This window comes from Acomys minous (assembly GCF_964271855.1).
Source record: "Acomys minous genome assembly, chromosome: 8".
In the NCBI taxonomy this organism is placed as follows: domain Eukaryota; kingdom Metazoa; phylum Chordata; class Mammalia; order Rodentia; family Muridae; genus Acomys; species Acomys minous.
The window spans coordinates 33,710,774-33,725,099 of record NC_140489.1 but is presented as its reverse complement, the minus strand read 5'-3'; the positions used below and the strand labels follow the sequence as shown (position 1 = coordinate 33,725,099).

At 42.2% G+C, this 14,326-nt stretch overlaps 2 protein-coding genes across 13 annotated transcripts in view; one reads left to right on the top strand and one right to left on the bottom strand.

Annotated features, from left to right (window-relative positions):
* The window catches only part of NUMB (NUMB endocytic adaptor protein), a 109,378-nt gene that overhangs the window by 6,057 nt on the left and 88,995 nt on the right, over window positions 1–14,326 (bottom strand). For all 11 annotated transcript variants that reach the window (XM_084792082.1, XM_084792079.1, XM_084792080.1 and 8 more), the window contains 4 exons: window positions 8,291–8,365; window positions 5,684–5,824; window positions 1,675–1,879; window positions 776–1,069 (listed from right to left, as the gene is read on the bottom strand). In XM_084792082.1, the coding sequence (XP_084648208.1) occupies window positions 776–1,069; window positions 1,675–1,879; window positions 5,684–5,824; window positions 8,291–8,365 (715 nt within the window). The remainder of the gene's footprint in view (window positions 1–775; window positions 1,070–1,674; window positions 1,880–5,683; window positions 5,825–8,290; window positions 8,366–14,326) is intronic.
* The window catches only part of PAPLN (papilin, proteoglycan like sulfated glycoprotein), a 66,033-nt gene that overhangs the window by 40,991 nt on the left and 10,716 nt on the right, over window positions 1–14,326 (top strand). The gene's annotated exons all lie outside the window — the stretch shown is intronic.

The window sequence follows — 14,326 nt, the reverse complement described above, 5'->3', positions numbered from 1 at the left end:
TGCATACTGGACCTTTGCTTATCTCTGAAAAGAGAAAGGTTCTGTACCCCATCTGCCCCAGAGGAAGACTGCAATGAGGTACTTGAAGCATCTGGAATTTCTGTTTTGAGGGTGCTGAAAGCTGAAAAGACTTCCCACGGTCACCTAACTCACAGGTCTGTCTTCGCCTACTGAACCAGAGCTTCCTCCTGTTCAGCTATGGAGATAGCGTGACATGTTTCCAAGGGAACTATGTTAGGGCCAATAAAAGCACCAACATGACCTAACATTTTAGCTGTAGATCATATGATAAGGACAGAGAACAGTTGAACACAAGACACATAGAAGTTATTAATAAGTTGGCAATCGCCTGCTTCTGATGGGCAACGGGCCTTAGGTTTGCATGAGAGACATTTAGAATTTTTCTTCCCTATGATGTTAACCTTCCACAAACACAAGAACACTTACCAATTTCTTCTGTCCTTTGACAGTGCTGCCACTAACCTATAAATGTCTCTAAAGCCTATTTGATTCTCTGGAGTCCTATGTAGCACAGTAAGAATGGAAATTTGGAACCCTGGCTGTTTGGAAATAGCCTGGCTGAGAGAGTACATCTACACCAGGACAAACCATAGACCTTGTGGCTCAGGCAGGAAATTCCATCGGGGCTCTGTCAACTACTTATGGAAAAGAAATTAATTATTCATGGCCTTACTTTGCTCTTCTATGAAATGACAGACATACAGCAGATTCAGAGAGGGACCTGTGATCGGGCCTCAGAGCTTGAGCACATTACCTGCGGTTTTTATTGGGAAGTCAGTCTTCCTCTGCATAGTGGAAGGCAACTCATTGATGCGCAGGGAGAGCTGGCGTTTGAAGGGTGACATCTTCTGGCTAAGAGCAGGAAATCCCCGGAAGGAGCCTTGGCGAGCAAGCTGTTCAATTGGTGCATGGCGGCGTGGGATAGCATGAGGATTGTTCGTCTCTAAAGAGGCAGTGGCATCCAGAGTGGGAGAGGTGGGAGAGGATGGGGACGGAGCAGTGTGGCCAGGAGCCACTGATGGACCAACAACTGTCTTGTCTGTCTCAGCTCAAGAAAACCAAAGAAAAAGAGCTTAGATCTGATATAAATGTAAGAACATTAACACTTAAGCACTCACATCATACATACAAAGCCACAGGCCTTTGTGACTGAAGCACTCGGGTTAAGGCAGTACCCTAACCAGCACTGTGTCACTAACTCCAGCAACCGAGCCAGTGTTCCCTTCTAACCCTAAACCCTGGGGCTTGTGCTTCTTCCTCCAAGATGGTTGTCTCTGATGATATTTGTGTCTCACAGCACCAAATCTATCTAGGATGGGCAGGGAGCAAGGGACGCGTCTCTGCAGCTTCTTGAACTGTTCTCTCACCTTCCTCAGAGAAACTTATTATAATGGAAAGCATGCATGGCTTTTAAACCACTCTAAAGGAAGCACTTTTATAAGGTTTTTACTTCTGCCCTTAAGGTCTTCATATGTTGCTAAGGGATCTCTCTGTTAGTGTATGGTGTGGGCGGGGATGTTAGGAATGCTCTATCTCTGTGCTTTACCTGCAATCCCAAGGGTTCCCAAGGACATTTGTCTCTGATAGCTTCAAATAAAAAGCTGTAGGGAAAATCTGCACAAAATGAACACAACACAGCAGAACACGCTCTACCTTTCTTGGCATCTTGCAACTGTTTCATGATCTCCTCTCTCTCCGCTTGTTCAGTGGCAGTTGTGACTCGGAATGATCCTTCTCTTGTAAAAGTGGTTCTGCTGGCATCAAACGTAGCAGTGACTCCGCACTCCTTCTCGCGCTTCTGCTTACGCTCCAGACAGGCCGCAAAAGCACAGCCCACGGCATGGCTCAGTCTCTCCCCCTGCAGAGAACAGGTTTTCAAAGCACTGTGAAAGGCACGCACAACAAGTACATACAAATACAGCTGTTGGAAATTCCAGTTTAAAATTAACAAAGCCATGACAAACTTTCTTTACATTCAAGCCTCCAATTTTCCTTTAGATTTTAAGTGTACCCTCAGAGGCTAGAGGTGTTGGATCTCCGTGGAGCTGAAGTTTCAGGAGGTTGTGAGATGCTTAATATGGGTCTTGGGGACCAAACTCAGGGGTTCTCTCCAAAAGCAATACATGCTCTTCATTTTTCCAGCCCTCTAGTTGCTTTTTAACTGGGGACTAACAGGAATATTTACTAGACATTTCTAAGAAACCACTGGGAGGCAGGAATTTCAGGAGCTTGACTACACCGCTAATATATCAGGGGTGGAGGATGTTACAGGGTATTTGATCTCAATGTGATCCATGAGATTATGAACTGTAAAAAACTATCTTTGATCCCACTGTCATCCCTGAGATTGACTTGTAAATCCCTGTTTCTTGTGGTTGAGCCCTAACACACCTTTAATGCAAGAACTTTCTGTTTACTGTAAACAGGTGATTAGGGTGTGGCTCAACCCTAACACACACCTTTAGTCCAAGAGCTATCTGCACACAGGATTTAATAAAGTTAACCCTAGGTCAAGAGGCAGAGCAAGGATCCAGCTGACAGGGATTAAGAGTAGGAGGGACTTTGAGTGAGGGGTATTTAAGACAGCATGCAGAAGGGTCTTTGTTGGTCCTTGGCGCTTCTTTAGCTTAGCTCGCTAGCTCTTGAGCTCCTCAGCTCCTTGGCCTGTGGTTTTTGGGGCTTTGAACTAACACGCCCTTGACCTTGAGTTTTTTGGCCTTTTCCTCACGGGCTGTCAGCTAAACTAGTGAGCCTTTTGGGCCTTCTCCAGTGGGATTCAAGCTGAGTAGAAGGTCAGCTGGGTGCTTTCTCTGCTTCTCTGAGCTAGCAGGTTTTTCACCACTGCTCAGCTGGCTCCTGAGTCTTTATTGGTAAAATAGAATGATCAAAGATTTTCAAATAAGACAACAGGAAAGTTTACAAACTTTAACAACTCCAGGCTAAAAGGGACTCAAGTGCTGGGCCCAGTGGTGCAGGCCTGCGATCCTGGCAGAGGCAGGCAGATCTTTGTGAGTTAGAGGTCTGCCTGGTCTACAGAGTGAGTTCCAGGACAGCCAGGGCTACACAGAGAGACAGACTACAGACAGACAAAAAAGGGAGTCAAGTAAAGGAGAGCTTTGCTCTGGTCTCCCTTTTCTAATGTGGGCAGCATTAACCTCCCCTATCTTCTAGCTCTCTCATTCACAACTGCATCTCCTGACAACACACAGGCAAAGTGCAGACAAGTTTTCAGTTGTGCCCTAATTAGACATGAAACTGCTTGTATGTGGCATGAGAATGGAACGTACATGAACCAACTGTTATTGGACAGACGCAGTCCGTCACCCAGAGTTAAGCACGCCAGTGGATGGCTTTCTGTTAGGCTAGTCTAGTTTCCAGTCATGTCCTACTATGGAATAAAAATAGTTAAGAATGGGTATGAAACTACTGATGTTATTCACAGGGTTCTCTGGGAACGTGTGTGTGTGTGTGTGTGTGTGTGTGTGTGTGTGTGTGTGTGTGTGTGTGTTATTCTCAAAATCATACTGTGTAGGAAGCTGTGAACACGCCAGTTCACTGGGCTTTTACATGCTCACACTTGCTATGGAAAGGGGAGGTGACGGTTAAAGAGCTCACTGTGTGTAAGATATTATTTAACTGTGGACCCCTGGCTGCACACTGACACCGGCAGACTCATTCTAACTCTAGGAAGATGGTGACGGTCAAGATGTTAAATCATGAAAGGGGAGTAGACTGGGGTGCGTGGGTATTGAAGCTCTTAGGCCATGTGCATCTAAGCGTAGCTGTTACAAGGCAAAGATGCTCTCAGATCCATCTCTCCTGGATATGTTTAATACTTTTATGGTTTTTAAGAAACTTAATACTTTTCATCTTTGACTAGTTTTTTGTTGCTGTTCAAGACAGGATCACATGTAGCCTAGGTTGGTCTCAAACTTGCTGTGTTAACTAAGGATGATCCTAACTCCTGATCCTCCTGCCTCTAACTCCCAAGTGCTGGGATGGGGTGACAGGTGTGTGCCACCACACTTGGTTTTGTGGTAGTTTGAGTGAGAATGGCCTGGTAGGCTCATATATTTGAATGCTTGGTCAGCAGTAGGTCTAACTGTTTGGGAAGGACTGGGAGGTGTGACTGTGTCATTGGGGACAAGCTTGGAGGTTTCAAAGGACTCAAGCCTTTGCTGTCTTTGGCCTTTGGTTGTGGAGAGCTCTCAGCTGTTCTGTTGCTCTGCCACGAGGGACTCCAACTTTTGGAAACACAAGCCAACTTATGGCTTTCCTTTATAAGTTGTCTTGGCTATGGTGTTTATCACAGCAACAGAAAAGTAACTAAGATACATCTCCTGGATTTGTTTTTAAGAACACAAATAACAAGCACACCCATACTCTCAGCATTTGGGAGGTAGAAGCAAGATCATGGCCTGCCTGGGTTAAATAGTGAATGCAAGAATCTGCTGCATGATACATGAGATCATGTCTCAAAACAAAACATAACCCAATGCATGGTGCAGGGTGAAACTTAGTGGTAGAACAGTTGCATAGCATGTACAAGCCCTGGGTTTGACCTCTAGCACCACAAAGAAGCGAATAGACATAAAGAAATCTCCACGCAGGTACAATGCCCCATGCCTGTAATTTCAGCACTCAGTAGGGCTGAGGTGGAAAAACAAGGTTAAAGTCAGTTTGGGCTATCGAGTGAGAAACTTTATCTCAAAATAAAATAGATAAGATAAAATAAATTTATATCATTATTCAATCCTTCCTTCCTTTCTCTTTTGTGTTTAAGTGCATGAAGTGTAGGTATCTAGACAGGCCAGAGGCATGGGCCCTCTGGAGGGGGAGCTACTACAGGAAGTCTTGATCCTTTCTCTGTACGAGGACCGGGAATAAACCTTGGGTTTCCTGCAAGACCAGCACTTGCTCTTAACCACTGAGCCACTCTCTGCCCCTGGTTCAATCTTTTAATTAATTTAAAATATATTCTGATTCAGTTATTTTATCTATAGTAGCCTCCTAGCTACAGAATAAATTTATAAGTACCTTTGATGTCAGTATCTTTTACATAGATGTGTTAGCAAGCAAATTCACTTCAGAATGTCAACAACAGGTGCGTATGATGACACACAGTTACTTGGTAGGCGGAAGCAGGGGATCAATCCAAGGCTAACGAAGAGAACACAAACTCTATTCTTTCTTTGCTTGCTTGCTTTCTTTCCGTTTTTCAAGATAGGGTTTCTCTGTGTAGTTCTGGGGGTCCTGGAACTCACTCTGTAGACCAAGCTGGTCTTGAACTAACAGAGAACTGCTTGCCTCTGCCTCTCGAGTGCTGAAGACTAAAGGTATGTGCTACCACAGTCCAGCTAAAAACTCAATTCTTAAAAAACAAAACAAAACAAAACAAAAAACTGCAAACACTTTACTGGTGAAAACCTGCAACTGAAGTTGGTAATATGGTGCTGTGCCATGTTCCCAACCCCACCCCATCTTTCGTGGCGATGGGGAATGGGCTAGGGTAGCATCCGTGAGCTCACCAGAGTCTCTCTTATAAAGAAGGCACTGTGTGAGTAGCCTTAGCACCACGTATTTATTAAAATGCACTGGAAACTGCATGGCTGACACAGAGCGCAGCTCAGCTAGAATCCTCATGATAGCATGTTCAACTTACCGTGTCTTTGACAGCCATGAAGCAATGACAGATCCAGCGCCGCGTGGTGCCATCACGACATATGTAAGAAAAGGCTCTGTCAAAGTTCCTATCTGGGGCGCAGAAAGAAACTTTTTCTATTGTCTGGTCAACTATGAGGTCCTTCAAAACAGAAGCACAAAGCAAGAGAAGGATTATGAGGTGATCTGGTCTCTCAGAAGCAGCATAGGATGTCTATTTTGCAATGCAGAAACCCTACATAGGCTGGAACTTTGCAGGAAGCATCACTTTGCTCAAATGGTTCGCATACTTCCTCTCCATAGTCTCAAGTCCCTGTGTCAGCTAGTCCTAGTTTGGAGCTCGTCCACAGCGCTTGCCGTTTCAATTTGACAGTATGCATACATAAATCAATTGTACTTTTTATATGTAGATTTTTCTTTTTCTTTCTTTCTTTCCTTCCTTTCTCTCTTCAATGTCTCCCTGTCTAGCTATGGCTGCCCTGGAACTCATGTTATAGACTAGGGTGGCCTTGAGCTCACAGCGATTGTCCTGGCTCTGCCTCCTGAGTGCTGGGATCAATGGAGTGTGCCACCATGCCCGGCCCTAGAATTTTTGTTTCTTTTTCACAACTTTTGAGATTATCTAGTTGCTTACTCAATAGTGACACCTTCTCTTTCACATCCCTCAGTGCAGCTATAATGCAGGTTTACAAGCTTTGTCTGTTTTTTTGTACATTATTTTGGGGTTGGATCTCTGCTTTCTCTGTGAGAAGGAATCGTATTTCTGTTTCTTCGTGTGCTAGAGATTCCTGTGTCACCATATCACCATAACATAGTTTTTTATTCAAAGAAAGGTTAGGGCCCCCAAGTCCAGACTTCTGTATCTATATTTTGTACAGATCATGGTAGCATGGTCTTGTCTCAAGCACTAAATCCAACACTATGTTAGTTCTTAACAATAGGTGAAATATAAAGATGGGACAATGGATCCAATAGTGACAAGCTGCCAACTGCAGTGTGCATGGTGGCTCAAGCCTGCAATCCCAGCACCTGGGAGGCTAGGCCAAAAGAACTGATGCAAATTCAAGGCCAAACTAGGCTATTGCATAATGAATTTCAGGTGAGACCTGGGCTACATAGAAACCCTGTCTTTACTCACCCACCCACCCACTTGTCGCTGTTATCAGTCAACATAGAAAGAAACTCATAAATGCAGATGTTACAGCAGCCACTAGGGGGCAAATCAACTTCCAAGTACAGTGAAAAACAAACACATATCCATAGTATGACAAATTTGCTTGGTGCTGTGGTACAAACCTGTTATCTTAGGACTGGGGAGGGGAGGCTGAGGCAGGGGAATTATTAGATCAAACTCAGCAAGACCCTTTACAAAAATGAATTTTCTCAAAAACGTATTAAAAGGATACAAGCTGCAGGGCATTGGTGGCGCATGCCTTTAATCCCAGCATCCACAGAGAGAGAGGCAGGTGAGTCTCTGCGAGTCTGAGGCTGGCTTGGTCTATAGAGTGAGTTCCAGGACAGCCAAGGCTACACAGAGAAACTTTGTCTCAAAAAACAAAACAAAACAAAACACCCCAAAAGACACAGGTTTTAAAAGATACTTAAAATCATCATTGCTTTAAAAATGTGCTAAATTTAAGCCTATAAATATTTTGAACCTTAAAAAAAAGGGAAAAGGTCTGAAATGGAGCTGTATTAAGCCTCTTAAAAATTATCAGACAAATTGTTCATCACACCTGTTTTTTTTATCTGCCCAACTTTATCCACTTCCAAACTAACTTCTGGTTAAAAAGCATTTCCCAACTTTAGGTCTCTAGAAAATTTATTAATGATTAAATGTCCTTATGTGTCCTTGGCATTTAGGGTCACTCTCTTAAATACAAAATGCTACCCAGAATATAGTGTGAATCCTAAAGTAAAATCTCACCTCTAGTGCTTTTTAAAATTTTACTTCACAGCTGTTCGCAGTGGTGCGCACCTGTAATCCCAGCACTCTGGGAGGCAGAGGCAGGAGGATCTCTGTGAGTAGGCCAGCCTGGTCTACAAAGTGAGTCCAGGACAGCCAGGGCTACACAGAGAAACCCTGTCTCAAAAAAGAACAGAACAAAATAAAATAAGATTTCACTTGGGCTTTCCATTGGCTAATTCATTTATCACTTCCTAAAACATTTTTAAGGAACAAACGCAAACTTAAGATATGGCCTGTCACCTAAAAAATTACAGTAAAAGATACATCACTTTCTATATTCAAGGAGCTGAAAAAATTAAACAGAGCAAAAATAGAACTCGTATCTTAGCACTAAACATTAATGCTGGTTCCTTGAAATATGCTATATTGTGTAGAACAAGAGAGATTTTTTTTTCCATTAAGTAAACGAGTTCCTAAATTCGTTTCCTGGACATTAAAACAGTCTCTCAAAAGGTTCACTGGGATCTCTTGGCTCTGCCTGGGCTTCATGGCATGTGCTACTATGCCTGGCTCTAGAATTTTTTATTTGTTTCTTTTTCATAATTTCTCAGATTATCTAGTTGTCAGGATATTACAGAGCTACCACAACAGCTTAATGACATTTCATCATTAGAGATTTATAACTCCCAAAACTCTTACCTTGGTTTTTTCATCCACAACTCTGAGCCCATCTGCCGATACCCACAGAACGGCCTTCACTGCTTTCTTTCCCGTCTTTTAAAAGATAAGGGGGAGGGAGGAGACACATACATACATGATGTTAAAAAGAAAACAAAACTCATCATCTACAGAAAATACTGGTTTCTGTCTTCCAAAAAGTCACAAGGAGAGAGGAAATTCAAGTTCAGGGCGGATGCCCAAAACTCAAACCAAACTGCAGAGACATTCAGGAAAAAACAAGCCAAAGGTATTACTTCAGAAACACAACACAAAAGTGTAAGATAAACTAAGTAAGGGAAAAAGGATAGACAAAACTAAAACAAGGTAACAAAAAGGGCAAAGAATTTACAACTAGATTCTTCACCCCTTAAAAAAAAATCAGTTGAGAAAAGGAAGAGTTAGGTAATATTAAATACATAAGGAGTTACACCACAAGGAGCGTCTACAGGCACCGCGGTAACAGATAAACCTCCATCAGTATGCTAGCCTCTGAAAGCTGCCGTGAGCCTTGGTCACCTCAAATTTTCAGCTCAAGTGGCAAGAAACAGCCATTATCCTATGAGCAATCCTTAAAAAAAACTATTATTTACTCCCTCAAGATTAACACTAATTTAGCTTAGTTTTTAAAGAAAATTTATTTGTGTATTTTATGTCTGTGGATGTTTGTCTGAATGTATATTTGCACACCACAAAAGGGAATCACATCCCATTAGACAACCGTTATAGATGGTTGTGAACAGTCATGTGGGTGCTGGGAACTGAATGCAGCAACTGCTGAGCCATCGCTCCAGCCCTAGCTTGGGTTCTAAATTTAATATTAAATACATGGAATCATTTTAGGACATAGAAAGATTTAAAAACTACAAAGAAGATAAGGGTTGTTTTTTTTTGGTTTGTTTTTGTTTTTTGAGACAGGGTTTCTCTATGTAGCCCTGAATGTCCTAGAACTCGCTCTGGAGACCAGGCTGTCCTGGAACTCACAGGGATCCACCTGCCTCTGCCTCCCTAGTGCTGGGATTGAAGGCGTGTACCACTACTACCATCTTTTCTTCAAAAGATCTTTCTTTTGGATGGCAAACAAGAATCACTGAGAACAAGCTGATAATTTATTTCCTCTATAAAGGAATGTACTATTACTTAATGTCCTTTCTTAACTTGTCTATAGATATAAGCAAACTAAGACAAATAGACAAAAGGCTGGGAGTGGATATCAGATTGTCATAGAAGTACAGACAAAATGGAATCTGGGGCTAAATCCGGAGCAGCAGCTTCTGGAAGGACAAGGAATAACAGAGCTGCCATTCTCCTTTCCATGTCCCCAGCTCAGGACTCCCGGCTGTGGTAGCAGATGGGTGGCTGTGAGCTGTTAGACACTGCCACTGCACGAAGACCTCCCAGAGCACTGAAGTGCGCTACTTCAAGAAAACATAAATAACACAGTAACAAGTGCTAGAGGAGAGTGGAAAACAAGATACACAGTGCAGAAAGAGACAGACCTGTTTGTGGGACTGGGGAGAGCTGTATCAAGAAGGCAGAACTAAGAGCCAAGAGAGCTCCTCTGGATGTCCTAAGATAGGGTTAGGGAGGCAGAGAAACGGCACGGGTATGACAAACACAAGGCAGCAGCCCAACACAGCGAGGAAAATGGTAAAGCCTGGGACCTGTAAAATACTTCAGTACAGTTCAAAGTAGACTGGGCAAGAAGCAGCAGGGGAGAAGCAGGGTGAAGGCCTCATCACGCAGGGCCTGTGTGCCATCTAGGGAACTGGATCTTAATTCCACGGCAGTTGAAAGCTACTGAAGAATTAAACACATCAAAAATCATTTGTATTTCTAGTCTTATTATCACATCTGGTTGAGTGTGTGCAGCGAGGACCACTTGCCAGAGTCAGCTCTTTCCCTCTGCTGGAGGGAAACAGGAGATTAAACTCAGGTTACCAGGCTTGGCAGCAAGAGCCTTTACCCACTGAGCTATTTCGTCGGTGCTAGATTTGCATTTTAAAAATTAATTCTTATTTTTAATCACATCTATGTCTGTGCATGTGTTTGTGGATGTTAGAAGGTGGTGCTGGAGCCTCTGGAGCTGTAGTTATAGGTGGCTGGGAACTGTCTTGCGTGGGCACTGAGGACTGAACTTGGTTCCTCTCTTAATTACTGAGTCATCTCTCCAGCCCCTAGATTTGCATTCTGAAACATCACTTTGCAGCAGTGTGCATGAGGTCAGAGAGAGATCAACAAGCAAGATTCCAGGTGGGAGAAAACCAGGGTTGAGCTATCTTGGTTGAGATAGGAAAGAAGATTTTACACAGTATAGGGAGGGGATGGGTTCCTGTCTTGTGTCACCGAGTGACAGAATTAACTCTGGCTAAGACAGAGAAGAGATGTAAAATACATTTTAGAGGAGGTCTCATTGGGGTTCTGCTAACAACTGAATATACAGGACTGAAGCTAAAAAGATAATTTGGGGGGGGGTGGACAAGGTCTTTCTATACAGCCCTGGCTGTCCTCTAACACACAGAAATCTTCCTGTTCTCTGCCTCCCAAGTGCTTGGGGTAAAGGAGTATGCCACCACACCTGCTAAAAGATACTTCTTTTTCTTTTTAAGAGTTATTTATTTATGTATTTTATGTACATGGGAATTTTGTCCAAGTATAAGCCAGAAGAGGGCACTGGATCCCATGGGCTCAGTTATGATGGTTATGAGCTGCCATGTGGGTGCTGGGAATTGAACTAAGAACCTCTGGAAGAACAGCCCTATTGACCCAGCACCAAGTGATAATTCTAAAGATAGAATTCTAGATTGGGAGACATCAATGGGCAACAGAAAGGGAAAAGACATCAGAGACTATCAATAATTAAAGAGTTTGGAGAGATAAGCAATTCCTTGAAATATCAGAGAAGGAATATAGTCAATAGTACAGAACAATGGGAGATAAATATAATTAAAATTAAAGGAGAAGAGTTTTAAAAGTAATGGATGGCTCAATGTCAAATATGACGTAAATTTTACGTGTCAATATGGCTAGTAATCAAACACTAGTCTAAAAGTTGCTGTGGTGAGGCACACCTATAATCCCAGCACTCTTGCCTAAGGCAAGATCATCATGTGTTGGAGCCAGATAGATTACATAATAAATTCTAGGCCAGCCCAATGTACAAGGAAGACTCCATTTTAAAACAACAACAACAACAACAACAACAACAACAACAACAACAACAACAAAAATCCAAAACCAAAAACCAGCCAACCAAAGGCAGGACAGACGGCTTAGTGGTAAGAGCACTTGATTTTGCCTGTCCTAGCACTTGGGAGGAAGAGGCAGGTGGATCTTTGTGAGCCTGGTCTACATAGTGAGGTCAAGGAAAGTCAGGGCTACACAGAGAAACCCTGTTAAAACAAACAAACAAACAAACACCATGTCAGCTAGCTCAGAGCCACCTCTTCCTCCAGCTTCAGCAGACCTAGGACCCAACACCCGCTTCTGGTCTCTCAGGGCAGGGCAGGTGGGCAAGGACATACATATACACACTAAACAAACAACTGACTTTAGGTAAAAGAGATTAGCTTTTAACATATGGGCAGGTCCTGTTCAATCAGTTGAGAAAGAAGCGCTACTTTGGGTTTGTAACACAGGAATCTTGCCTGAGTTTCCAGCTTGTTAGCCTCAAACTTTACTTACCACATGCGTAAGTTCATGAGCCAGCTCCTAAATTAATCTATCTCACATGTACATACATGTGTACCCATGTTCACCTATCAGGTTGGCTTCTCTGGAGGACTTGACTGATAGTGAAATGAAAGTTAGATTAGAACAGGCCGAGAAGTAAATACAAAGTAAGAAGATTCTATGAATATTAAACATCTTTAAAAAGCTTTATTAGCTGAGTGCGGTAGCACATGCCACTCACTGATCCCAGGACTTGAGAGGCAGAGGCAGGCAGATTTCTGTGACTTCAAGGCTAGCCTGGTCTACCAAGCAGCTCTCTGTTTCAAAACAAACAAACAAACAAACAAACAAACAAAACAACAACAGGCTTTAATATAAGACTAGACGTGGTGCTGCATGCTTGTAATCTCAGCACTAAAGAGGTTAAGGCAGCAGGCATACACAGCAAGACTATGCTTAAAAAAAAAACCTTTTCTGTAAAAAGAAGAGATATATACGAAGCAACAAGGCAGGCAGAGGACCACAGAATGCCTATGAATTGTGAAAAACTCAGGGCTGGAGAGATGGCGGCTCAGTGGTTGAGAGCACTGGCTGCTGCTCTTCCAGAGGTCCTGAGTTCAATTGTCAGCAACAATATGGTGGCTCACAACCATCTATAATGTGATCTGATGCCCTCTTCTGGCATAGAGGTGTATATGCAGAAAGAGTACTCACATATTAAGGGAAAAAAATACAAACATTTGCAAGTAATTCTAGAAACAAACAAACAAACAAAAAGTCTGAATTTAGTGCTACTATTTAAAAGCTAAGCAAGGGATATAGTTTCTATTTCTTTGTGTCTAACATATAGGCATATATGTTAAAAGGATTAGAGATTATACACAGTACCTGGAAATTTTTAAAAAGGCAAAAAGGTAACATGGTAGCCACTAATTGTCATTATATTACTATAAGTTTTTTTTTTTTAAGTTGTGCTGTCAGTTGCACTAAGTTAAGGACAGTGCTTCTTCCTTTTTTATGTTCAAAGAATTTGCTAACCATCTGCTGTATGGAATAGAGGAGGCAGCTATCTAGTGACACAGAAGGCTGCTAAGTGTATAGGAAGTCCTTAGTATTTTCATTTGCAGATTTATCACTCATATGCTATACTACTATACGCGGGAGCATTCAGCATTTGCAGCAATAGATAGGCCAAGGCTAGCCAATTGAAGGTGGGGAAATAAGTCATTTCAGAATTGCTCCCTATGTTAGATTCCTAACACTATTCAGAGATTATTTGAAATTCACTCTTGGCTCAATTTTATGGTTATGGAAACACTTGTTTTTCATTTATGCCTTCATAAAATGTTTTATATTAAAATAATATATATAATAAAATCTAACAGATTCTGGGGGAGGCATAGTATCCAGTTGTGGACCCACTAGTGACCCATCAGGCTCCAATGAATAGTTCCAAACTCACGGTCCTTTTGGGATACAAAACAAGATGAGCTGCGATTGTGGGAAAGAGCTCTGTAAGGAAGAAGTGGGGGAGGGGTTGGCAGCAGTGGGAGGGAACTCAGTGAACCTGGGCAAACAGTAACAGAGTGCATTGCATGCATATATGAAGTTGTCGAAGAACAGACCTACTAATGAAAAATGCACTCAGAACAAGCAGGAGCCGTAGGGCGCACACCTGAGAGTGGTGGAGTGGTGATGCACATGTGAGAACCTAGGGACGGGCTCACTGCTGTGTTACAGCACAGTCTGCCTTGGTGATCATCTAGACTGTAGGTGGAACTCACTGGTTAATGCTGACGTCAAGAAGAGTTTCACACTAGAGAGTAAATTTGCCTATTTTTCAAAGAAAGGAAATGGATCTACCACAGAGAGAACTTTAGTAAGTAAGAATTTAGTGAAATCTGAGCAGAAGGCTTAAGTTAACCTGTAAGTGAAAAAAAACTAGTGTAAAGTATGACTTGCAAGTAGCCACTTTACTTTTTAAATACCCACCTTGGAATTAAGAAATTACTATCTGCTTTAAATTTCTTTTATTCTGAGTAAATCTTTTAAATTTTAACTTAAAAAATTTTGAGACAAAAGTTTAATATGTAGTGTAGGCTAGCCTCAAACTCTTTGTTAATCTAAACCCATATGGCTAGTAACCAGGCTCTGGCATTGAAAGAAAAATATTATAGGTAGTGAGTCAATTACAGACTACTAAAGCCACTGTGGGAAACCTGCTGCAGGTAAGAGAACCACACATTTTATAATTTCTTTTTTTCAGAGAAGAGACATTAAATATTTATTTCACTAGTTTGTTTACAATTGTATCTAGTATAAGAGTTCAAGAGTTTTAATCCAGTT